Source organism: Pholcus phalangioides, unplaced genomic scaffold, assembly GCF_987345545.1.
Source record: "Pholcus phalangioides strain wild (caught in Gottingen) unplaced genomic scaffold, Ppha-v1.0 ptg000010l_1, whole genome shotgun sequence".
Lineage (NCBI taxonomy): Eukaryota > Metazoa > Arthropoda > Arachnida > Araneae > Pholcidae > Pholcus > Pholcus phalangioides.
The window spans coordinates 22,551,460-22,579,417 of record NW_028301603.1 but is presented as its reverse complement, the minus strand read 5'-3'; the positions used below and the strand labels follow the sequence as shown (position 1 = coordinate 22,579,417).

The window sequence follows — 27,958 nt, the reverse complement described above, 5'->3', positions numbered from 1 at the left end:
TTTGTCCAAAAATTGTTTTTGTTACCAAGTCATTTCTGTCATGTTGCTTTAGCTTGAGTCAATCTTATAGGATATTGAAATAGTGGCGTGAAAAAACAAATTATTTTTGAATTTTTTTTACAAATTTAAAAAAGGGGATTTCTGAAGGACTTTTTAAATATTATGCTATGATTATGTTTAGGAGGGATGCGCCCCCCCCCCCCAAATCCTACTTTTCATAATTTTTTGAGTGGGAACCCTGTGTATGCATTTTTGGTCAGGGAAATGATGAGCAGATTTTGCTGGGAACCCTGTAAGAATGTGATTGTTCAAAAATTCTGGAATGGCAAGCTCCAGTGTGGTGGTGCGCCGTCCTGCTGGAAAATGAAGTCATCCGAATCAGTTTCTAACTGTGGGAAAAGCCAATCTTGACAAACATTAAAGTGGCGGCCGAAGGAAGAGCATTAGCGCTACCTGTCAACAACTGCTTGAAGCTCAAGATTTCCCTCTTTCTACCTGTACATTATTAGATCAAAATGGATTAAAAGCTGAATAGTTATGATTTTTTAAAATCGGATGATTCTTTTTTAAAACACCCTGTATTATCAGTAACTGGAGGATAAGTAACATTGAGAATAATAAAAAAGAATTATTCTCTGGTTATTTATCATAGTCCTTCCAGAGAATATTCTCAAGTTATTTATAGATGTTATTTATTATAATACATGTTATTACAAATATTCTTGACAATATTCTCTGGAAGGACTACTGTTATAAATAACTGGAGAATATGCTCTGAAAGGATTATTATAAATAACTTGAGAATATATAATTATTATTTTTGATAAGAGTATTCTCATAAGTACTTATGATAGTAGTCCTTCTGGAGAATATTCTCATCGAAAATAATAAGAATATTCTGAAGTTATTTATAATAGTAGTCCTTTCAAATAGTATTCTCCTAAAGTACTTCCTTTAGGAGAATAGTATATTCCAAAAAGGCACCTAGTATTCCCTTAGTATCCTCCTAAAGATAATTCTAGAGAATTTTATATCACTAGGTAATGGGTTCATCACAATTAGCCTTCCCCTACCCGTCTTATCTTGTAGTCCATGGTGGGATACGTTTTATATTGGCAATCATAGATATCTAATACATTTTGTGTTTCTTTAATTCTGTTACAGTGAAAATTCTGCATAACGATACCCTCTATAACAATATTACTTTTTGGTCTAGATGTACTTTGAATAGTGTTAATATTAGGGCTGTTCTGATTAATCAGGTCAGTTAATTAATCATTTATTAATCGCAGTTAAAAATTTTAGATGAGTTAATCAACTCGATCAATCCAGTCAAAATTCTATTAAAATTTTTATTAACAGTGTATAATTTTACTTGATTTATTTAACTAAACCGATTAAACGCCTTAAATTATGTTCCTATGCATAACATTTCATTCAGATAAGTGATGGTAATTAAAAACATTTGAATCAATATTTTTATAAAGTTTTTCGACATGGGGAAACACAAGTCAAATCAATGAAAATTAGCAATGATTTCTAGAATTTCTGATTTAAAAAAGGGAAATGAAAAGATCCAAGTTAAGCAATTTCAGGATATGACAAGTATGTTCAGCATATCTCTCCCCTCCCCCTTTATACCAGAGACATGAATTTCACTTTTGAGTTCATCAGCGGGTTGGATCACTTATTTTGTTATCCAAGTTTTTTTAGAAACGTGAATCTGTATATCCCTATTGAAACACATTTTAGGAGAACAACTTCCATAGAGTAACATGGGTAGAGTCAGGGCCGGATCTTGAATCCTGCGAACTATGTGGTCGCAGGGGGCGCCAACTGAAGGGAGAGGTTTTTTCCAAAGTGCATATTTTCAGAAAAAATATTACTATACAATACAGCAAGAAAGATAAAAAGGTCGAATCTTAGCGAATTAACGATGGCGATATAATGGTTAATTTGGTGCCAACCATGGTGAAAGCAGAGAGAGGCAGAAAATTGAATGGACCCCCATAAAAAGGACTCTTTCATCAACTGGCGGACTGGCACTAATGCCATGGCCACAATCGCTTCCCACTGGGGTTTCTCTCCCTGGATCTCGTGGCAAACTAGCCTTATTGCTAGCTAACTAGATTATTGCTAGCTGAGCACAGTTATTTTAACTGAAAATAATTTTTTTATGCTTATGTTATTTTAAGGCATACCAGGTTATTTTCAGTCTATTGATACTGCTATCATCTTTCACAGAAACTGACATTCACATGAACATATGCAGGTCACTCATTAATTATTGTTGTATACTTGGGGTGTATTGTTACTTCAGGAGGCGTTACATTTCTATGGCGCCTAGACAGGTTTTTTTTAGGAAAGGACAGGGAAGAAAATGATAGATGACTGAAAGGATCAGAGAAAGAAAGATGGGTAGAATGGCTAAAAACTTACTCTAAATACACTATTGACAAGAAGCGGGGTGGAGAAACATCTGTGTATGAGAAATTCTTCTGTAGATTTCCAATGATGAAGAGGTAGAAATATAGTTGAGGAAAGACAGTCAAGCCTCACTATCCTGAGCAAATTTATGATGCTGTGTATGAAGCCTCTCATGATCAAAAACTGTTACTTTTAGCAAAAATACTGGTTTAGGAATTGCTCGAAAACTGCAGAGTTTCAAGTTCCTTTGCTATTGACCTGGCATGAGATACTGTTTAAAATAAACATGGTTAGTAAAATGTTACAGAATGTGACCTGTGATCTACAAAGTTCAATGAATCTCATCAAAAGTGTCTAAGGGTTTCTTGAAAACATGAGGTCTGATGATGGAGTCAATGGTGTTATTACAGATGCAACAGTGCTTGCAGGCAAAGAAGTGCACCCAAGCATAGGCGCCATAACCTAGTGGCTGGGGCAATTTGATCCCCCACCCAATAATTTCTAGAAAAACAATGTAATGCATCCTCCCTCTCCTGTATACACATAGTCCCGCATATACGGGACGACCAACAACTTTCAGCTCCCCGCTCCCAATGTTTTCTTCATGTCAAAACTTCTGCGCCCAAGGAACATAAAAAAGCAATTCTCTTATAAAAGTAAGGATGAATCTATTTTGGGGCTGGGAAAAGATCTTTCAAAGTAAACTTTTTTAATGTTGTGCTTTACAAAGCGATCACATCACTGAAAGAAAGGTTCCACTTTTTTTTATGGAAAACCACAGCAAAAGCTTTGAATTTCTATATCAAATAGACAATCTGCGAACATGGGATAAAGAGGATTTGAAGAAAGCCTGTTCGAATCTTGAAACTGTGTTAGAATGATGAAGAGGAATGTGGCACTGATGGGCATGATTCCCTTCAACTAACTCCAAATATTTACAACTATGTTGATTTCCGGTACCTCTCCAGCTTCTGTACCTCATCTTTCATCACAAAAAATGGCTATGTGGATTCATTTCCAAACGTTTTTGTAAGCTTTAGAATACTGTTCACTCTTCTAATATCAGTGGCCAACACAGTTTTTCACAGTTAAAATTAATAAAGACTTATTTAAGATAGACTATAAGTCCAGAATGATTGAATAGACTAGCTTTGATGTCCATTAAAAATGACATTCTCATAGAAATGGGTATGGATGCAATAATAAGGGATATTGTCAAACTGAAGGCCAGAGAAATCTCTTTATAACATGAATGTTGGAGTAACAACAGAAACAGGGAGTTTCAACTTATGTTTCAGTTGTAGTTATCAAAATAAAATTTTTGATATGCCTTACTTATTTGATATGCATTTGCCTTATTAATTTTCATTAAATTCAGCAGATGACTGTCCTCTGCTTCACCTTCCTTGTTAGTGGTGCATATTTAATAAAAATTGCTCACTTGTAATTATTAAAATTAGAACTTTGTTCTATATTCATCAAGTTATAGTTTTGCCATTGGCCATTAATATTCTTGGGGAACCTACGGATATTGAAAAAAAAATGTAATTATTATGATTCTTTACAGAATATTTGTCCATTAACAATTTCCTACACATTTATTATCATTGGCCGGGGGGGGGGGGCAAAATATTTTATTTGCTTACAATCGAAAAATGTCTAGATCTGCCCCCTGGGTAGGGTAAATATTCAAAAGTCGTTTTCCAAGTTCCAAAAATTTGCACATTCATGTGTCTGTCAAAAGGGGGGGGGGCGATATTAAATAGCTTTGAGCGGGTGGCTTTATCTATTTCTATATTTATTTACGTCCATTCAGTGGATGGATGCATAAAATGAATGGAATATGTTATTACAGCATCAATTAATATTACATAGTTACCAACACTTATGTTTGCTATGATAGAATTTGAAAATGTTCAGTTAAAATTTGTGATTAATCGATCTAGTGATTAGTCTATTAAATTTTTTTGATTAACCAGTTAAAAATTTTAATTGATTCCCACACAGCCTTAGTTAATATACAGTATGCTCATCTGTAACGATAACTCCTTCATGATGATAGGTTTCTACTATCCCTTGAGTATTGTTATAAAGGCATTTCACTGTATTTGAAAATGCACATTTGTTCTCACTTTATCCAATTGAAGAGATTTTTTTTATATTAATATTCCAGAGGCATCGAATGGTGAACAAATTGTTAGCCACAGAATTGAAAGGTCCAATACATGCTTTGGCCATAGAGGTATATATATATAATTTTACATATATATGCGGTATACATATAAAGTCATTAGAATAAAGCACTCTCCCTTCCTCCTGGGGACTGAATAAAAATGAGTTTCTCTAAGGAGGTAAATTGATAACAAATTAACCAAATTCCAGGATTATGCTAAGAATTTACATCATAAGCAGGAGGATATTAAAAATGATTGGCATTATACTGAAGTATTGCTACGTAAATAGAAATATTACAAATAATGCCAACTTTATACTTGCGAAATAAATTACAAATATATTTTATTTTTCTGATATTTATATACCATTTTCAGAAATTTCATAGGAAGCATTTATGAGATGCACTTACAGTTAAGTAGTAGGGTGAAATCTCTTAAGATTGTTGATCAATCTACCAATTAGCTTCCACCATAAATTTATTAAAAGTTTAAATATCCTGTAGTTATGTTAAAATGTTATCATTTAATCATCATTGAACTGCAAACAGCAATATTAAAATTTGCATTCTTCTAATCATGGCCCCCACATGGGGGGGGGGGCTGACAGGGCTCTAGCCCTGGGGCCCGGGACGGTTATCATTTTTTGGCTTTTTCATGCTATAAATTAACTACAAAAGGGGCCCGCAAAGGATCCCAGCCTGGGAGACCCTGATACAGGCTGTGGAGGCCATGCTTCTAATCAGTGTTATTTAGTCTAATCAGTGAATACTTAGTGATACTGTGTGGAGTCACAGAAATGCAGAAAATATGTACATCATACTATAAGCAAAATAGTTAGTTATAAAATAAAAACCAAGGGAAAAAACTAAGTTTTTGTTTCAGTAAAGATATAGCGTGAAGTCTTCTCTATCCAAAGTAAAGGGACACTAGACCAATTTTGTATAAGAACAAATTTGGATATGAATAAGATAGCTCGTCTGGCCAGACTTCAGACACAAGCCACTATGCAAAGAGGCTGCTCACTATTCAAAGTGACTAAACTTCAGACATACAATGTACTGGAAAAAATTTCCATGACTGTGTAAAGCAGGGATTCTTAACCTTCTTTTAGCCATGACTCAAAATTAATATGATCAGCTTTGCAACCTATGGGATTTTTTTTTTTTTTGAATTCAGGACATTCATGGCAGGACTATAAGTGAATTTATATGGCCCATCTCAGAAACCCCTACAACCAACGTTTGGTTCTTGGCCCATAGATTTTCAGTCACCTGCTGTAAAAAGACTGAAATAACAGGTTTTGAAGCTAGTAAATTTACTCGTTTTTCCCATACAATTTTACATAAATTTAACAATATTGGCTTACAGGTTATTGATGTTTATTTTCCTTGACTTGAATATATCTTTGAAATCCTCTGACAAAACCTAATACAACACCAAAAGCTGCATAATGGAAATGCTTTAAACACTCATATCTCAAGAAGTAAATGCAAGTCAAAGCTAATGGTATGTCTGAAAGGTATCGCTAAGACAAATCCAATGATAGCCTATTGTTGTTAATACCTTCTCCCTGTTTGTGCTCTAGGCCCGTTGTCCTGGTTTGCAACAAAATTGTTTTGCGAACCATACAAGAATGTGTGCAAAGACACCTACAGGTTTAGTTACCAGACTAGGGACATATCAGGGCTGGACAAATCTATTGTTGACATGCTTGGGGCATGTAGAAATTCTTACTGAGCATGTATAATGAATACCACTTGCTGGACTCGAGCACATAGAAAAAAACACCAAAAAATACTTTTGTGTTTTTATTATGATTATTAAAGGTGATGCAAGTGTTTCTTTAACATCCCTTCTTTTTGACGTTTGAAATGAGGGCCTTTAAATACGAATTTTTATGTTACTGAAATTACCATGAGGCCGGGATCAGTTATTTTGTGACTTACCCCACGATAACTGTGATGGGTGCATAATGAGGAAAATATGAATTTCTATCGCAAATAAGTACAACGTATCCAAAAAAAGAAAAAGTAATACAATGCCTTTTTGGCTTCCTGTAAGGACTTAAGTGTCCCTTGGGGCCACATAGTGTATATTCGTTATATGTGTATGTCTTTTTTTTTTCTTTTGTATTCCTTTTTATGTGTTATTGTCCAGTATTTGTGTGATGTGTATGTGTGTGCATTTGTTTACAATTTAAAAAGAAAAAAATAAAGTGTGCTGGGGGGAGGGGCCAATAAAATAAAAGATGAAAAATCGTAATATATTTATATACTTTTTCCAATTGAACTATGTTTCTATAACCGATGCAAGTGTTTCTTCAATATCTCCTTCCTTGTGAAATTTGAAAGAAAGGCCTTAAACAACTAATTTTTATGTTACTGAAATTACTACAAGGCCAGGATCACTCATTTTCATCCACAATAACTGTCATGAAAAAACCATAATGAGGAAAATATGAGTTTTTTTTATGGCCAATAATACAGCATGCCCAGAAAGTTTACTAGAATGCAGGGGGCAGCTTGAGCAAGGGGTGCTGTGCACCTGGTCGGCAGGTTCTAAGCATAGGCGTAAACTTATCGAAAATGTTGGTGGTGGTGGGGGGGGGGGGCCTCAGGGTTAAATAATGGAGCCTCGTTTATACGACGCGTCATATAAATGCGAAAACCGTATGTCTGGAACTTTTTTCGAAAATTACCCCCCCCCTTTTTCTATAGACGTTTCCCAAAAAAATGTAAAAAATCTGTCGTTTTGATTTAAAATCTTATGCTTGAGAAGAAATATTATACTATCATAACATTACTGTTGCTAAAGTCTCAAGCAATATTTTACAGTATTCATTTCAAGATTTAACAGGAAAAAAAAATGTTATTTAAACCTTATGTAAAACATCCTATACTTGTTTGTTTTGCTTTTGGTTTCTATATCTAAACAAAAAGTAGACGAGGCGCCGTTCAAGTATTACGTAAGCACATTTTTAGCCATTTTTGACCTCCCTCCCCCACCCCTGTCAGCAAAACGCTGACCCCTTCCCCCCCCCTTGTCAGCAAAATTTCGTCATCAGCTCTGCCCCTCTGAATCCTAACACATTTTCGTAAAGGGTGGTTGATGGCGTAAGCATTATCCAAACCCCCCTCTCCCCCTTGTCATCAAAACTCAGTAAATCGGAAAACCCCCCCCCCCCATCAATGATGATGTAATACTTGAACGGCCCCTGACATATTGAGTTCCATTGTTGAAAGATTTTTCTCATAAAGAAAGAACTAATAGTGTACATGTTTGCTATCAGCTTGAGGGGGGGGGGGGGAGGGCAGAGGAGGAAACTGCCCCGGGTGGCGCAATATGGGGGGTGGCAGTTTTTTTGGTGGGAACAGAGAATACTGTTACAAAATTTTTTGCCCTTGTCGGCAAAAATCCTAGTTACGGCCCTGGCTATCAGCATACCATAGCCCGTTCAATAATTATTTCAGTGCCTGTCAAAAGCCATTGAACCAGTCAATCATCTTAAATTTTATGGTTTTTTCAGTAAAAAATATGCATGAGAAACTACAGTCGATCCCGCTTAGTTTTTCCACTTATTTTTTTTTTTTCATATTTATATTCCACTTTTCTTCATGTGTTTTTGAAAACCGGGAAACACTGTATTTCAGTGACGCGTTTTTACCATTGAAAAATTATGTGATTCGATTGATAGAAATGGTGTTTTCCAAAGACTTGGAAGTTTGAATCGAAGTGAAAACGTCGATTAATAGAAATGTATACAGGCAGGGCCCTGGATAAAGCAGGAATTAGTAGGCTCTTGCGACAAGAGTCAAAGATGTGAATGTATGTTGTTTGAATTTTGGGGGCTCAAAGTTATGAAGGCTTCATTTGCCCATGCAGAAATTAGGCCCTGTATACAGGGATGATGTATAGCAACTGAAGCCAAACGGCGTACAAATGAGTAAGGTCAGAAACATAATAGGGAGACGTATAGAAAGGGTTCCATTACATTTTCCTAAATGCAATAAAATCTCCCCAGATGATCACCTGTACTCAAACACAAATATGCTTCAATGGTCTCCTCTGTTCTGCATAAAATTTCTATGGTGGAGCCCAGTAGGCTCCTCTTTTATTTATTTATCAAATTTACTGATTTATTTTATTTTCTCGAGTGGCTGCTGAGCCCCCCCCCCCCCCCGGGAAGTGCACACGGAGCATCGTTTGAGAATCGCTGCTTCAGTGAAAAGTTTCCCAAACTTTTTGTTTCATAGCCCTTCTTTTAAAAAAAAAAATTTCTCATCTTTCCTAACTCAAGCCCACCCATTGGATCCTATACTAAATTCATAGCTTCTACCGAGCCTCTGGATTATTGCATCGTCCCCTTCCCCTGTAACATGACGTCCTCCGGGTCATGTTTTCCTTAATTAATGTCAAGAGAGTACTTACCTTTAGAGTTCTTAATCTGTTGGTGTCTCCCGGGAGAGATGTCACCTGGTCTCATTGGAGGTTGTTTTCCTTCGTATGTTCTAAGTTTTATGTTAACATAAGTATTTCGTTTGCCGGCGGATGGCCGCGGACCTCCGTTGGTAAACTTTTCCAATTGTCTTTGGTCGTGTTGGGTGAACCTGGCCAGTTCGCCTGACATGTTGCCAAATGGTAATTTAATGTTTATACTAATATTTCGAAATTATATGCAAATTATAATGATGTTCTTATTGTTGTGACGTAATATTTTTCATGATGTGACAGAGTATTTCCGCGGTCCAAGTGGACCAAAATACTTGTTCCCCACTAGCGTATATATACAAGTTGTGGTTATTGAACGATCGCATTACATCACATCTCGTTTCATTTCTCTTCACCTCACTCGTTTAACGAGTTCGGTGTTCCGATGTTATAGTACAGTGGTGCTAATCTTCTAGTCAGGTCTAATGTAACGTGACCTCATCTAGCCTTAGGCTTGGAATCGTATCCTATCATGAGTATCTAATTTTATATTTGTGTCTCGGCAGGTCCGAACTTTTAATAGTAGCTTTACATAAGCCAAGCAATGGCTTGGTTCTTCTAACGCTAACCGGGTGAAGTCGGAAAGGTCTCTACCCAGGGTTCCTGGTCTAGTTGGTATCGCCAACTATGTGAAATAGATGTGTCGATAACGGCTGTTCTCAACATCCGCCTCATCGCCGCCTGATTCCCGATCTCCTGCAGCTCTAGCTCTTCGACACCCGCTGGATTGACATCCGACGATCGTCTCTTCTACAGATTCACATCTGTTGCTTCGCCAGACTCTTGGTTCCGATGTTGTGCTAATTCAAAACAGTGCACCTTGAAATGGGAAACACGGCTCCCAGCCGGCTTCACCGATCTCGGGGCCAGTGAGAATCAGTCTCAGCGGACATCCACTTCAAAACCGGACTTAGTGTCTCTCCTATAACCACATGCCGAAGTTCCGGACCTTCCCCAGATAAGTGCAATATATGAAAAAGTCTCTGATACGTTTATATTTTTAATTTAACGTTAAACTAAATTTTTTAATATCGTTGGAAAATTTCTGAATTAATATTGTAACTGTGTTTAGTTTTAATAATTGAATAAATGTCTTGATTTGAACTCTGTTGTCGTTTTATTTCCTTGTGCTGTCAAAAAACTTGAGGATAAAAAATAGAATTCGGGAAGTAACATTAAAGCGTTACACCCCAGGGTGCGATATTTCACTTTGGAAAACACAACTGTAGAGGCCTTCTTGGTTATTATACAACTTAATTTAATGAAAGGTCACCCAGCAGGAGACAGGAAATTTACCTTTTTGTTTTTTTTTTTTTGCACTATTTATAAATTTCTTATGATTAGTCCTGTTCGTTGCATTTACATATTTTAACCTGTTTTTAGCATTAATGTGTGTATAAATGTATGAAATTGAAGAATTTTCAGAATAAGTGCATATTTTCAAGTTGTGCGGAAGATTAATTAAATTTTTATAATTTTTCAAATTAATATTGCTCATAATATGTTATGAGAATATGCACCGAGACAAATAGAAAAGATGCATTTAAAAACATATTTGCGTTTTTTGCGTGGTTATTTGTTCTTTAACATATATTTTCTCAGTTTTAGTTCATATTTTGCCATTTTTAAGTGGGAAATTCAGGCTCTAATTATAACAATCATTTCATATATTGCTACCAAAGTCAATGAGATGGGCGTAGATCCCCAGCGTCTGGGGATCATTTTCATTTTGGGGGAAACCAAAGTGATAGGGCATTAGATTTGGTCATTTTTTCCCTTTTTTAGGCATTTTCTCACATTTCAGGGTGGTGGGAGATCAAACCCCCAAGTCTTCCCCTCGCTACGCCCTCGGAATGGGACTGTCCCTGAGCAGGAGCGTACCCAAGAAGGCCGATCTATGGGGGGAGGGGGGAAAGAGAGACACAGAATTTCTTTCAGAGAATTTGAGTTGGTGGCAATTTTCCAAAAGCATTTAATTAACAAAAATGTATTTAATTGTTGGGGCGTACGCCTCTGACCTTGAGCCCCATTCTAGTTTGATCACGGTCGAAGTAAAAATATACTTTCATTCTCTCTCTCTCTCTCTCATTAACCCAAGCACAACTCCGGTCTGTTGCCATAGGCAATTTATTACGGATCGAGTTGTGCCGTAAATCTGAGTATATCCCCCTGGGTCCCCCAGATCTCATGAATCCCGAAATCTCTGGGAGGGGTCATGTAAATGATTATATACAAAGAATGCAAGTAAAAATATCCGAAAAATATATACATGTGACATATATAGGTGACATAAATACACCTTTATTCATAGGTGTAAAGTTATTCAAAATGTTTGGGGGGGGGGGTCCTTAGTTTCAATATTACGAAACCTCGTTTATACGACGCGCCGTATCGTTTCGTAAGTTTCGATGTGAACACTTTCTTTGTGACTTGAATCTCGTTGTCGGTACTTTCTTTCAAAAAGAACACGTGTACCAGGCTCTATCGGATTGAGCCGATTTTAGCCATTGCCCCTGTGAAGGGGGCGGGACCGTGTCGGAGAAAACTTTTATAAACAATACAGAGCATTGTCGCTACTGACAATCGTATCACATCGGATTTGTCTTTGAAATAGCTAATACATAGACGATACTAATATCGTCTATTTACGTTGCGAACTTTTCGAGATAAAGGGCAAAATAATTTCGCTACAGAAGCGGGACGCGAACCTGGTGTCCAGACCAGGATAGCCATTAAAACCAGAGTAGTACCCAGGGCAGCAAATAGACGCTTGGTCAGCCGGGGCAAGCATGCTCCCCGGATATTTTGACGCTCCTTTATAATGCTGAAGAAGAGGTTAGATGGTAAAATTCGTGTCCTCTCTGGCCTGGCGCATCAGACCAGCCTGCTCTCCCTAGTTGTGGCACGTGTAGTACCATTAGATTTGTCTTAAAAATGTCTATCATTGGCTTATATTTGCATTGCGAAGCCTAGCCTTTCACTTACACAAGAGATTTACCAGGCCAAATGTTTAGAACGGCTGACCTATACTACGAAGGCTGCAACTACATAGGTACTTGGTCAGCACGGGGCAAGCACGCATTTTGGCACCTCCCTTGTAGTGTTAAATTATATGTAAAGAATGGAAATTTGCTCCGGCACCCGTGGTAGCAGACCCACCTGCTCCCCTGTAGTTGCGGCTCTGTACTCAGGAACTAAGCTTTCCTTTTTTATGACAGCCTAGCTCTCTAGCGGCAACAGTGTGGCGCCATGGTTCATTTGCTTAAAACTGTCAAGTAATTTGGCCTCTCAGTGTATAATGCAGTAAAACCTATCTTTTGTGGACACCAGTGGAACAAAAAAATTCTTCTGTAAAAGAGGTGTGATCATTAATCAGGGATTTGAAATGCATACTTTTTTATTATACAAGGGTAAATTATTATTTGGCCGTAAAAGAGGGGGTAACAGCATCTGAGAGGTTTCCATTAAGAGGGGTTTTACTGTATAAGAAAAATGAGTTAATTGTTTCCTCACTAAAGCTCCACTGATCTCCAAGGATCCCTAATTAAGAACAGTTGATTTTAAACCTTCGGTTCACGTGTTTAGATGCATTGCTTGTTAGTTCCACTTTTTCTCCATATCTGTGGCAGGGCCGTCTTAAGAGCATCATGAGCCCCCGGGCCAAGTGATTTTTTTTAGGCCCTACCTTGTAAATTCCGAAAATATCAAACTGTTGTCATTTTGAGGTCTCTGTTCTGTTGAGGCTCCCGACCCGCGCCCGTTTTGGGCGCATGCGTTAAGACCACTGATCTGTGGTCAATCATAATTTTAAATCAGCGAAAAAATTTAAAAGTTGGCGACTCACAAGCTGAGATTGTGGGTTTCTAGATTAAAAATTTTATGATGTAAAAAATAAAACACAACAATAGAATTTGTACCCGACCCTCCTTAGCCCTCTAAATAGTGAGCCACGCATCGAGTAATTGTTATTGCCTCGAGCTGGAGCCCTGTCAACACCACCCTTGGGGGAAGGGGGCGGGCATGGCATCCATCCCAAGAAAGTAGTGAGATGAGCCAACACCTTCTAGAGCAAGAGAAGGTATTAGATGAGCAGGCCTAGACATAATGAGTTCCCAAAAATCCTCCTAAAACAGTGGTTCTAAACCTTTTTCAAATCGCGACCCGATGAATCTAATTTCTATGAGTCTATGGCCCGATCTGCAATAATTTACTCGTTTATAAGGTAATAAAGAATTAATAAACAACCAATTACTTTTTAATTCAGTGCAAATTAATTTATTAATTAATTAAAACCATTCACACAACAAATTGATTAATTAATTTAAACACTTTTAAGAGAATTATTAATTTAAAACCCTTTTAAAATCAATTTATGAGTTGAATTCATTATTATCTTACGGTTTTATCGGACTGTTAGAACGTTTTTTCCTTTTTGGTGCTGTATTAATAACGCACAGAGGTCCCTACTGCCATACATACATTCCACACAAAACATACACATACGATCTCGTCTTTTTCTTCATACGAGTTCCCCAAGAGTTCCCATTTTGAGGGCAGCAAATGTCTGCAAACAGATAGGGGATTTAAAACGCACAGACGGCAAACGCGGATTTTTCATTCTTCACTTATTCAATCATGGCCCTCACAAGGGAGGGGCCCTGCTCTAGGATGTGAGGGCCATGTGTGTTCAATATTTGCGGAGACAATTACAAATTTATTCTTATAAAAAATGTTCATTTCTGAATCTGGGGGTGCTCCGCTCCTTGCAACAACCACTTTTCCGAATCTGACACCATTTTATCATCAGTCAGACCTCGGTATAACGTCACACCTGAGGACTGAATAAATATAACTTCATTAACGGGGTGATTTGCTTACGAGTAAACGTTTTGCCAGTTAAGCTAGCAGGACTTTAAGAAACTGACATTATAGGCCTGTTGACATTAAGAGTGGTTGAAGTTATACCGAGGTCTTGCTGTATATCAGTGGTTCTCAACCGGTGCTCCTCGAGAATAATAAAATAAATCAATAAATTTGATAAACAAACAAAAAAAAAAAAGGCCCAAAGGGTACCGCCATATAAATAATATACTAAAAAGGGCCCCCCGAGTTAAACACGGCTCCACCATAGAAATTATACACTGAAAAGGGCTCCGCTAGTCAGAAATCTGTCTAGTCCGCTGCTGTATATCAATGATTTTCAGAGGGTGAGCCACATGGCTCTCCCATGAAGGAAGGTCCCACAGAGCTTCTGGCTGAAGTCTCAAGAGGAATTTTTTTCCAGTTTTTTACCATATAAATTCACAACAGATGGGGGGAGGGGATTGGGAAATCCTGCCCTGATACCCACAAAGCATCTCAATCCAGAAGCCTTGTTCGATGATGTGGGGGCCCATTGCTGAGAGATACTTTGCAGATAAATTATATTGAATGTACAGTATATTGTACTGTAAAATTTTTATAGGGCTGTGATTCCGAATCTGTTTGTTGCAGCACTTTCTGGGTGCTGCAGACAGGGCTGTAACTAAGAGTGTAAATTACTGCTGTCGAGTTGTGGCGGCTGAAACAAATGTAGTTTTACATCACCTCCACAGTGTAAAAATCGATGACTTTGAAAGATAGTTTTTCTTTCCCCTAAAATTTGCCGTCCTCTCAAAATTGCAGCCCAGGGCCAAAAGTTTTTGTGGAAACATCAGTGTTTTACACACCACACGTTATTTTTCTGCAATGGCTGATGAAATATTGATATTCAAATAAAACTTAATTTCTTTAAAATTTATTTTTCCTGTTCCGTGGGGCGACGGAGCCATTTGAGGCCCTCCCAATAAATTTTATGAGGGAACTGAGCCCCCTCCCCAATAATTTCTGAAAAACAATGCAACCTCCATGGCTCCCACATGGGTTGACATGGTCTCACATAGGGCTGCTGGCAGGGCCCTTACAAATACAAATACAATGCCACAACAGGCAAAATGCCCAACGAGGTGGCTGATAAAAAGATGCCCATAAAAATATGGATGTCATATATTTCAAAAAAAAAAAAAAAACAGTAACCCAATTAAAAATGCAATTAACACAAATTATAAACAATATATACACATGATAAAATATTATACAATTCCCATAAAGAATACTTATGGGTGTCTTATTCTAAGAATGGATAGCTTCTCGATTTACCCAACCATGTTTATCGTATTTCTTTTTAAATGTGTCAATTGTGTTAGTTTACTACCTCCGGGGGTAAGCTATTCCATTTAATGAATGAGCCCTTGGATAATTATCATTTTTTATTTTTCATGCTATAAATTCACTATAGAAGGACCATGACAAATATTCCAGCTTGAGGCCCTGCACCAAGATGTGGGGGCCTTTCTTTCCTGCGTACGCGCGAGTCCCGTATATTCGGGACTACCAGCAACTTTCAGCCCCCTTCAATGTTTTCTTCGTGTGGGTGCCTCTGTATGCCCCCCCCCCCACATTGGTGGAGCTGACAGGGCTTTTCGCGCTGTAAATTTACCAGGGTTGTTTGGTTTAAACCACGTTCGTTTTAACCAAGTGGTTTTTTTTAAAAACCAGTTTTTTATCTTTCAAAAAATCAAATAAAAGTGCCTAAATATAATTTTTTTCCTTGAAAAATATATTGGCTTATTATTAGTCAAAATTTTTCATTTTTACCACATTTTATATTCTCTGGGTACATTCTGATGGTATATCTTTAAATGGCATAAGATGGTATAAGCGGTTTTTTTTCAAAAAGTCTCATAAAGGTGGCCTGAATATATATATGTTTTTCATATGAAATATCTTAGTTGTTTAAAGTTATATACAGAAGCCAAAATTTTTCATTCTTATCACATTTTCTAACCTTTGGCTATATTCTGATGCTCTATATCTTAAGCAAATTCATGAATAAGGATTGCATGACACATCTAAATGTAGTGGTGTATTATATATATATATATATATATATATCTCTCACAGGGTTTCTTTTTCCCTTCACAAAGAAGCAACAACAGTAATGACACCATCATGCTAGTGTCAGGTGGTCCTGTAATCCAATAAAGACACCAGCTGTCCTTAAAGGACAAAGACTAGTGTACTAGTACTTTCATTACCTCACAGACATTTTAATTTTTTTTCCCATAAGAAGTAGCACATCTCCTACTGTATATCTCCCAGTCTTTTAACAGTCTGTCTTTTTGGTATTTATTTTTGTATCGTATATGAATGTGGCTGGCTGTCTATCTGTTGTTTTCGCAATGAAAAAAAACCATCTAGAGACCAGTGGTTCTCAACTGGTGCTCCGTGTGAACTCCCAAGTGCACCGCAGCCCGCGACGAAAATGAAAAAAGAATCAGTAAATTTGAAAAAAATAATCTTATATATAAATGTGAAAGTACCGTATATACTCGTGTATAAGCCGAGTTTTTTTGTTTAAAAATTCGTTCCTCAAGTGGGGGGGGGGGGGTGTCGGCTTATACTCGGGTCAGTTTTTGATGAGAAAACATCGACCCCCACAATCAGTAGTAATTTTTGCAGCAGTGTTCGAGAAACCGGCATTATTCGTATGGGATATGTTCGAACCCCACAGAACTGATAATGTCAAAGCCGAGGCAAAGAAATCGAAAACATCATTGGCTGGTGGTGGCTAACGTTGATTGTACAGCCTTTAGATGTGAGCATCGACAAGCCTCTCAAAGACTTTGAGGAATTTGTGGATCAAATGAATGAGTTCCGATGATAAACAAACTGCAAAAAGTGGTGCCTTGAAGACACCTGACATTGGCCTAGTGTGCTAATGGGTACATGAGGCGTGGAATTCTGTTTCCGCCGATCCTTCAAAAAGTGCTGCATCAGCAATGCGATGGACGGAACTGAAGATATCCTCTTTGAAAGTGACAATAGAGATGACAGCCCAGATGAGGATAAAAACGAAGATGCCGCGCCCCCTATGATGATCTGATGGATTATCATGAGCTTGGAAACTTAAAAGAAACGGATTAAAAAGTTTGAATTATTTTCTGTTGTAAATTTTCGTAAGCTGTTGGCTTTGCATAAAAATATAAGAATTTTTTTCTCTGAAATGCACGGATTTTTGGGGGGTCGGCTTATACACGGGTTTTCAATTTATTACGGTTTTGGTGGTCCTGAAGGGGGGGGGGGGTCGGCTTATACACGAGTATATACGGTATGTATGTATGTCTGTTCTTTATACAAATCTACAGTTTTACGCCGATCGTCGCCAGATTTTGCATATATACCAAACAGGACCGGGATTGAACCGTAGGCTACTTTAAAAGTTCGTCAGAGCTGGGCAAATGCCCGAAATGGGCTAAAAACTGTCGGGCAACAATGGTTTTGGGGCCCTCAACAATTACTTTCGGAACGTTTACTTTGGTTACCGTGGTTTCCAACAATGCGTTTCAGACGTGTATATATGCCTTTACAATGGTTTGTCACACTTTTAATTCTGTTATTATAACAGTTTATTCCTGTATAACGGTTTGTAACTTTTCCAATCCTCCCAGTAATTGAAGAAAACCCGGGAAGAGCGCCAGGTATTTCTGCTAGCCTATATACAGGGTATCCTGTAAGTGATAATGCGGCCTTTTATCTCATCAACCGCCCATCGTAGAGGTATAGTTTCAATTTAAAAAATACTTAAAAGGCGTTTGAATAATATTCGCTGCACAAGCTGGACGTATGACGTCGCTAACAACAGAGGACAACAACTACGACGACAAAATTGGGAATAAAAATGTTTAACGCCAGCTGATGAACTCAATGCTTGCCTCAAATCATCAACACTCTGACACGAAGTTAAAAAATTAGCATTATCCACCAACAAGCGAGTTCAACTGCAAAATGACTCAGCACTGCTATCATTTTCACGTCAGTTGATCAAACTTGGCAATGGAAGAATTCCCGTAGAGACCCAAGCACTGGACTCATTACGTTCCCAAATGGATTTTGCCAGTTGTTAATCTCAGTTCAAGAACTTGCAGACAAAGTCTTCCCAAACATTCAACAAAATCACCGAAACCATGAGGGGCTTTGTGAGAGCGATTCTGGCATCGAAAAATGACAGTGTGAACAAGATCAACAAAAAAAAAAAATTCTAAAAATTATTCCGGGAGACTCCACATCTTATAAATCGGTTGACATTGTCACAGACTCCGTCCAAACAGTTCTGTATCCTGCAGAATTTCTGAACTCTTTGGATATTCCGGGTGTGCCACCGCACAACTTGACCCTCGAAGTCGGAGCACCTGTAATTCTTTTAAGAAATTTGGAGACACCGACACTCTGCAATGGCACCAGACTCTGCGTGAAGAAATTGCACAATTACATAATTGAAGCAACGATTCTAACTGGATGTACCGGAGGAGAAGACATCTTCATTCCACGTATCCCAATTATCACTGAAGAATTGCCATTCATTTTCAAGCGATTACAGTTCCCGATTCGTTTAGCTTTTGCCATGACAATCAACAAAGCGCAAGGCCAGTCGTTATCAGTGGCAGGTATCAACCTAGTCGAGCCCTGTTTTCCACACGGACAGCTTTTTGTCGCCTGTTCGCGTGTTGGTAATCCCAAGAATTTGTACATCTACACACCAGATGGAAAAACAAAAAATATTGTGTATCCACAAGCGATTGCTTGAAGTTCTTAATTAAAATATTAAAAAATAAAAGTAATTTTTCTTGATACAGAAATTTTTTTGATTAAGAAATAATTAATAAGCTATACGTATATACATTTTTTACGGGGCGGGCGACGTCGCCGGGTATCAGCTAGTTATTAATATTTTTGAATAATAAAAATAAATCGGTAACTTTTATGAATAAATAAAAAATAGTCCAACGGGGCTCCGCCATTATATACTGGAAAGGGCTCCGTGGGTCAAAAAAGATTGGGAACCGCTGATCTAGAGAAAACGTTGTATGCGGGTAATATCGAAGAGTGCACTATCGAAGCCTCAACTAGGGAGAGCGGGTCCACTGTACCGAGTGCTGAAGTAGAGGGAGCACCGAATTACTCCCCTTTAAACACTCCTTCTAACCTTTCCTTACACGGGGACGCCAAAAGCTTGCTAGCTCCAGTTAAAAAAGTATCCAGCTGCGGCCCTGTATGCACCTTAAACCTTGCAACATACATAATGATGTACAGGGCCACAACTACATGCGTGGTCAGCCGGGGCAAGCACGCATTTTGGCGCCCCCTTTTAATATTGAAGGAGAGATGAAAGGTTAACATTTGCGCATCCCTCTGGCTCGGAGTTCGGGGCATCAGTCAGTGCCGTTTTAACGCATGGGCCCACCCGGGCACGGTTGAAATTTTCTATTATTTACCTGGTTGGGCCCCTGATACTCTTAAAACGGCCCTGGCATCAGTCCTACCTGTTTCTCCCTAGTTACGGCCCTGGTGCCGTAAGTACAGGGTGTTAAGCGGGCCGGGATAGCAAGTTCGGAGGGGCGGCAAATTTTAGTAATTCGTGGTCAGGAACTTTAAATTATATCGTGAAAAAAGGCAGAGCAATTCGAATAGCCAGCACGTGGCAAAGTCATAAATCTGTGTGCAAACGGATTTAGTAAGAAGCATTTAAATGATTTCGTAAGAAGGACATTACGTTTCCTTCGTGTCATCTTCTGATAACTGATCGGGAAAAATGATAAACGAAGTTTTTATGAAGTTTTTCGTTACCACAGTTCTTTGTGTTCGTCAGAATCCATCGATTGATGTTCTTAGTATCATTATACAGCATTATATCATGATTGAATAAATTTAAAAAAAATTTAAATAAAAAGAGAATATATGGTCCAGTGGTTGTCAAATTTTTTGTTAGCCAATGCCCTTTTGCACCATATTTTCTTCTCGTGCTGCTTCCCCACACTTTTCCCCAGGATCCCTCATCCAAGAGCGAGACCCTTTCTCCTTATTGAATTGAATTTAGTCAAAGCGAAATTTATTGCACAAATATATTTATATTAAAAAATATGTTGGACGCTGGAACTCCCTGGGACATGTGCGGATCCAAAAGGAAGGGGATCGATCCCTCGCTAACACCGAATTGTCTCGGAACAGTACGTCTGTGTATAATATATATGAGACTTTGCAATCATCAATATTTTCATGAGGTTTTCTTTTTATTCCATTTTTAACTAACGTTGCGTTTGTGCGATGCTTTGTTTAATATTTTTTTCAGATATTTTTCACATAAATGTTTTCATGAAATGAATATTTTTGGGAACTAAAAGGTATAATGAGTATCATAGTGTTTTTTAAAATTTGTTTACAATGAAATTTTATTTTTTAAGTGTTTTTAAAACATGAAATTCTCAAATTTCATTCCGATTTTCTGTCAATGCATTTTCATCTAATTTTTATGGCCCTAATATTTTGTGGCCTGTGCTGCTGTGTCTCTTGCACCTGACCAAGTCCGATCCTGGAATGTAAATCGGCCCTGATTCTATGAGTGAAGTAAACAGGAATTTACAGACTTCTTTTCAGACACCAACAGTGCAGAGAATTAAAATTGACTGATCTTAGATTTTCAATTAGTGACCACATTAATTTTTATGAAGATCAGCATTAATAGTCCAAAAATTGATCAATTTGACTGTGAATCTAATGGGATGTTTTAACAAGTAGGGGAGGGGCAATAGGGAAAAAAATCTGACAAGGGGCAGTAAGAAAAATAAAAATAAGATTTTTGGTATGATAAAAACCAGCACCGAGTTTCTCAGTCACAATAGTGATAAGGCACATTCAGATGATGACTTGTTACAGGGCTCGGCATGGGTCACCTTTTCCCCTAAAGGTCACTTTTTTAGAAACTGGTCACTTTTATTACGTATTTTCAGGCCCAGGTCACTTTTTCCACTTTTTTAGCAAAAAAACCTCGGTCTCGCGCGCTATTCTACTGTCAGTGTTTTTCTTTTCTTCAAGGAGGAACACTTTACCGGTTCAATATCGCTAATTTTCTCCCTCCCTTCATTGAACTACGATCAAAGGCGTCTTATACCGTGTGACGTCAGCATAACTTGATTTCAAGGCGCTTGGAAAGAAAGCTCCTTGGTTAAAGAATCGTCATTTTATGGAAAAGCCGGTCGGCAAAAAAACTAGCACAAAAGCACTACCTCCTGTATATAGGAGGTAGTGATAAAAGGCATATATACTTACCACAAAGAATTTTCCCCCCTACTACCATTCATTCTTATTTCCCCACGTGCTCACTCGTTCTTTCATTTTCATCTTATTTTAAAATTGATCCTTTATTTTATTTGTTTTAAAAAGTTTTAGTCCTAAGGGCCGAATTCCTTTCTTGGAGCATCGAGCAAGTTACATTTGTTGTTTGTTCTATCGTTACTTTTGTTAATTTTTTTTAATGTTATTTGAAATGACGATTTAAGAGAGCCCGTGCAGAAGCTAACTTACGCGCACGGGAGAATACCAAAGCGCGTATTAAAGACGCGTATTATTAATACGTATTAATTTATTTTACAAGGTTAAAGAAGCTCGCAGGTATTTTGTATGAATTTACTTACAATAAAAAAAATTATCCGATTGAAAATCACGATCTCTATCTCCAAATAAAATTTGTACTGTTTTTCTAACTGTATTTAAATCTCAGCAAGAAACCGTAACCCCAAATTTGATCGAGAGGAGAATTATTTATGAAAAGATCACAGAATCCTGCAATTCAACATTTAGAGTAACGCAAGGGTTTCCAAATCAGATGAAAATTGGTCATCAGGCTGATAAAAACTCAGTTAATGCATTCGAGCCGTAAATAGAGGCGGATTTAACGGTGGGCACACCGAGCGCGCCTTTGGCCTCTACTTTACACTTTTTTCCTAATTTAAAGGGCCTAATATTAATTTTTTTTAATATTAATCCGCTTCTCGCCGTAACTTAATTTAGAGCATCTTCACGGTACTGATTGTTGACTTAATATCGACATCTTGCGCTCCATTCTTGGTGTTGTGTACAAAAATCCCATTTTTAGACCTCGGAAGTTATTAAAACGTTTTTGTCTCGAGTCGCTATTATGACCGCAATAGGAGAGGGCGGGGGTCTGGTTCCACGGGTATTGAACGAGGAAAAGTGCCGAGTTTACTCTTTCTGTTAAAAAGAGTGGATACCGGCCCCGGGTGATAGTAAATTTTCGTTCGTACTTGCGACCCGGGTTGCTACATACCGTGATCAGATCTAAAACTGGGAGCGTGGGGGCAATGCCTCGGACGGCGTTTTTGATGGAATGGTATATTTAAGAAAAGGCAATAAAAATTCCTTTGCAAAATTATTTCACAGAATTTCACAGTCAAGGGACAGTAAAATTACGTTTCCCCTTCAAAAAAACCAATTGTATTACGGCCATGGTAAATCGGGTACCCCGGGTGGGGGCGAATTCTTTGTTTTTGTTCGTTGAAAATTACGGGGGGGGGGGGGTCAGCGCTAACGCGGCGACTTTTTTTCGCGCTAAAATAGGTAACCCTGACAGCAGCATCCATCAACCGCATTTATAAACCCCGTATGTCGTTGATTCGATTTTTGTGTTCATTTTACCTTAATTTTCCGTATTTCCCGATATATTTCTATCGATTTTCGCATATTAGGTTGATTCATATAAATTATATATATTTTTGTAATTTTTTATGTGCCTTGAGTTGGTTTTCTGTGGTTCCCAATTTCAAGGCGCGAATGCGAGCCGATCTCCCCGTTAAAAAGTCTCGCAACAGAGAGCAACAGGCCTATAACATTACAAATATTCAATCATTACACTTCACTCACAATTTGAAGTATAGATGGCAGCACTGAAATATCAGACACAACACTCAGACTGTTAGGTGCACTCACTTTGTTCCAGACTCTGCCACGAAAGTCCAGTGGCGGAGCCCCTGGCGTTTATTCATTGTGCCCTTTGTCAGCCATCTTGAACTGACTACCGCAAAACGGCGATTCCTTGGCGCGAAAAAAAGTCGCCACGTTGGTGCTTACAAGGTTCATGGGAAATTTACCGGGGAAGGCAGCGGAGTCTCTTTTTCTGTTAAAAATTACGGGGGGGGGGGCCCCAAAATTATGCTGTTTCCAGGGGTGGGTACTCTGCGCCACACTGCACCAAAATTAACATCTTGCGCCATCCTGCTCCAATAGTGTATTTTCGTATTTTTCTGCGCCAAATAGCTAATTTTGCTTCAGTATGCCCGGAATTTCGGAAATACAAAAACAACGCCACAACAGGCAAAATGCCCAACGAGGTGGCTGAGAAAAAGATGCCCATAAAAATATGGATGTCATATATTTCAAAAATAAAGCAACCCAATTAAAAATGTAATTAGAAACAATATATACACATGATAAAATATTATATAATGCCCATAAAGAATACTTATGGTTGTCTTATTCTAAGAATGGGTAGCTTCTCGATTTACCCCAACATGTTTATCGTATTTCTTTTTAAACGTGTCAATTGTGTTACAATTTACTACCTCCGGGGGTAAGCTATTCCATTTATTAACAACCCTATTAGAGAAAAATTCCCTGCGACACCATAGCCTTGCATTGTCCCTCACCAATCGATACTGGTGTCCCCTTGTAAAAGCAGTCGATTGGCGGTGTACTAAAAGTTCATGGTCCATCCCATTGAAAATTTTGAACACTTCGATCATATCTCCTCGACACCTGCGTTCATCTAATGTAAACATATTCAAAAACAAACGAAAGGACGCAAAAAAAATTTTGTACCTGCTTACCGCGAAACGATTCTTTCTAAGAGCGTGTTTTATTAAACTGTACGCCTTATTTAAACTATCGGCCTTTCCATCGCGAAACCCCGATAATATCCGTGATTGTGCAACTGAGGATGGTTTCCAATGGTCTTTCAGCTTTAAAGCGCAAATGCGAGTCAGTTGCCGTTTAAAAAAAAGTCGCCTCTGGAAGCAGCAGAAATTACTGTAGTCGATCGTCATTGCTTCAAATCCCGATGTTTCGTGAAAAATTTTTCATTCCGGGAGTAAAAAGTGCGTTTCCGCCGAATTATGAATGCTAATTTAGAAACTTTGCCAAATAACGAGTGTCAGATCGCCAGTCTCGCTAAATAACGCGTGTCAGATCGCCAATCTCGCCAAATAACGCGTGTCAGATCGCCAATCTCGCCAAATAATAAGTACTTAATCGCCAAACGTCGTGTTGATTCTTCCGAAATTCTCTCCCATTTTGCAACAATTTCTTTCCAAGTATGAAAAAATTGAAAACTTATAGAAAATGTTTAGCCCATTTGACAAAAATCATCTTAAATAGACTGGTGGCAAAATTTTTATGACAGCCTCTCTTTCAAACAAGCTGTCAAAAGCCTGTAATACCAAAAACAAAAAACAAGCTGATAGCAAAAGAGACAGTGCAGTTGTTTTATTTTGAAAAGGGGCGAGGGTTAACGAAAATATTCTTGTTAATTTCCCTGCTCCAATTTATAAATATCTGCTCCGAATCCTATATTTTGCTGCTCCAAAACTGCTCAGAATCCTGAATTTTGCTGCTTCAAAGCTGCTCCGAAATGGACTTTGTCACTTCCCACCCCTGTGTTTCTGGGTAAAGGAGTAAATGTGTGTTTTTTTGCAGGGGTGTATGTTGTGTGGGAAAAAAGAAAAATATATATTTTTACAAATTTTTCTCTCAAAAACCAAACAATTTCAAAACTGGTTTATTTTCTCCCTCACCCAAGGGCAGTATTATTTTGGTGCCCCCCCCCCCTGCCTGTAAAATAGTAGACTCACTCACTTCTCCCAGTCCAGCCATAGGTGGACATAGACTTGAAGGTCTTAGGGGTGTGGCACGATGACCATTAATATACATCATATATAAACTGAAGAGCCAAAAAAACTGGAACAGGCATGCGTATGCAAATAAAGAGATATGGAACCAATCAGAGTACGGCGCTGCGGTCGGCAACGCCTATATAACACAGCAAGTGTCTGGCTTAGTTGTTAGAACGGTTACTGCTGCTACAATGGCAGGTTATCGATATTTAAGTGAGTTTGAACGTGGTGTTATAGTCGGCGCACGAGAGATGGGACATAGCATCTCCGAGGTAGCGATGAAATTTGGATTTCACGCACGACCATTTCACGAGTGTATCGTGAATATCGGGAATCCGGTAAAAAATTAAATCTACGACATCGCTGCGGCCGGAAAAAGATCATGCAAGAACGGGATCAACGACGACTGACGAGAATCATTAAACGTGGCAGACGTGCAACCCTTCCGCAAATTGCTGCAGATTTCAATGCTGGGCCATCAACAAGTGTCAGCGTGCGAACCATTCAACGAAACATCATCGATATGGGCTTCCGGAGCCGAAGGCCCACTCGTGTACCCTTGATGACTGCACGACACAAAGCTTTACGCCTCGCCTGGGTCCGACAACACCGACATTGGACTGTTGAGGACTGGAAACACGTTGCCTGGTCTGACGAGTCTCGGTTCCAATGTCTTCGAGCTGATGGACGTGTACGGGTATGGAGACAACCTCATGAATCCATGGACCCTACATGTCAACAGGGGACTGTTCAAGCTGGTGGAGGCTCTGTGATGGTATGGGGCGTGTGCAGTTGGCGTGATATGGGACCCCTGATACGTCTAGATACGACTCTGACAGGTACGTAAGCATCCTGTCTGATCACCTGCACCCATTCATGTCCATTGTGCATTCCGAAGGACTTGGACAATTTCAGCAGGACAATGCGACACCCCACACGTCCAGAATTGCTACAAAGTGGCTCCAGAAACACTCTTTTGACTTTAGACACTTCCGCTGGCCACCTAAATCCCCAGACATGAACATTATTGAACATATCTGGGATGCCTTACAACGTGCTGTTCAGAAGAGAACTCCACGCCCTCTTAATCCTACGGATTTATGGACAGCCCTGCAGGATTCATGGTGTCAATTACCTCCAGCACTACTTCAGACATTAGTCGAGTCCATGACACGTCGTGTTGCGGCACTTCTGCGCGTTCGCGGGGGCCCTACACAATATTAGTCAGGTTTACCAGTTTTTTTGGCTCTTCAGTGTATGTATACATCAGTAGGCCATTGACGCTGGTGGGAGGGCATTGCTACTGTTACTCAGAAAGAATGTAATGTTATTCTCTCACACATAGTTGTTGATAAATTTGATAAGTTATTCAAAACTTTTCTGGTTAGCAGAATGCGTTCGAGTTTGATTTAATTATTTCACACTATTATGTAAAAAAAAAAAAAAGCAATTTCAATGAGTTCTATTGAAATTCAAAGTTAAAACTAAATTCAATTTCAATCCATTCAATTTGGTAATAATCAAAATTCATTGTCCATTTGGTCTCGTTTTAAAAATATTTTGGTCACTATTTGCTCACTTTTTTACACATTTTGGTCACTATTTTCACTAGTTTTGAGGCCATGCACTGTGCTGACCCCTGGTTGTTAAAAGGAATATATGAATAACTATCAGAAGCTATTTTGTGCATTTTGTGAACAATGTAAAATTATTTTTACAAGGAAGTAAGTAAATCCAGTAAAAATGTTTAGTAATATTTTTTGGGCATATAATCATACATATCCGAATCAATATTTTGCAAGTCACATGCCCGACTGGGCATGCAAACTTTTGGAGATTTCTCCAGCCCTGCTAAATATGTTGCATTGCACAGTAACATAGTCTAAAATACCAATTTTTTTCCATTGATTTCGTGCAGACCCTTTATTTATCTGTACGTTTACACTCTATTAAATATGCAAATAGGCCTATAAAACATTTTTTTTTATTTTTCTAAGTATTTGAAGTTATAGTGCATAGATTTACAATTCACATTACAAAATAGAATGTATCTTAGTGTATAATATGGATGATTATCTATTTTATATTAGCAGAAGTACTTCTTTTTATTTTTTATATGCCCTGATTTTCAGGCTGTTTCATCTAAGGAGAAAGAAGATGTCATTCAAAAAAGCAAATCACCAATTTGCAAAGGAGGACATGGTCTATGAGCATGAATTAACTTTTTCAGTTTGTCTATTAATTATTCCAAAATCATTTATATATAAGTTATGAAAAGCTTTGATTTTCCAAAATAAAAATTATATGCATAGTGAGAATTACTGCCTCATTTCTGAATTTATACACACACATTTCATATTAATTTTTTTTTAAATAAATAATAACGTGATCCTCACGTATTCCCAAGGGATCAGCATGATCCTTCCAGGGAATTTGTTAGTGTTAGTAAACATCCATGCCCGAACTGGGATTCGAACCCAGACCTGCACAGTGAGAGACTAGCTCCCTAACCACTCGACTGCCAGGCTGGAAGTTTGATTCATTGCGAGCATTAGAACATCACCTAAGAAATATAAGGGGGCACTGTTTTTGATTGCTGTTTATTGAAGTCATGAAGTTATGGATTGTGATAAGTTGTGATTATGATAAGTCATGATTATATAGGATAATCATATACTTAAGTCATGATTATATAGGAGAATCATATACTTAAGTCATGATTATATAGGAGAATCATATACTTAAGTCATGATTATATAGGATAATCATATACTTAAGTCATGATTATATAGGATAATCATATACTTAAGTGGTAATAATACTTGAATAAAAGTATTGCTACCAATTAAAGTATGAACAGCATGTACATCATAATATACAATCGATAACAAAGAAATTTGTTTCTAGTTATCATGATTTCAGTTCACGCTATCTTTCCCCCCATCGAATGTGCTGTTTTTGTACATTTTGAAGCTAAGGTTGACAGAGGCTTATTTCTTTCCAGTAAGTCAGTGTTTCTCAAAGTGCGCGTCACCAACCTTTGTCAGAGGC

General features: G+C 38.2%; 1 protein-coding gene across 1 annotated transcript in view; it reads left to right on the top strand.

Annotated features, from left to right (window-relative positions):
* The window catches only part of LOC149081134 (uncharacterized), a 109,405-nt gene extending 82,180 nt beyond the window's left edge, over positions 1–27,225 (top strand). Inside the window, exons 6-7 of the mRNA XM_089238293.1 lie at positions 4,601–4,669; positions 27,040–27,225. Coding sequence (XP_089094419.1) covers positions 4,601–4,669; positions 27,040–27,117 — 147 coding nt within the window. The 3' untranslated portion in view covers positions 27,118–27,225. The remainder of the gene's footprint in view (positions 1–4,600; positions 4,670–27,039) is intronic.
* The last annotated feature ends 733 nt before the right edge of the window (positions 27,226–27,958 follow it).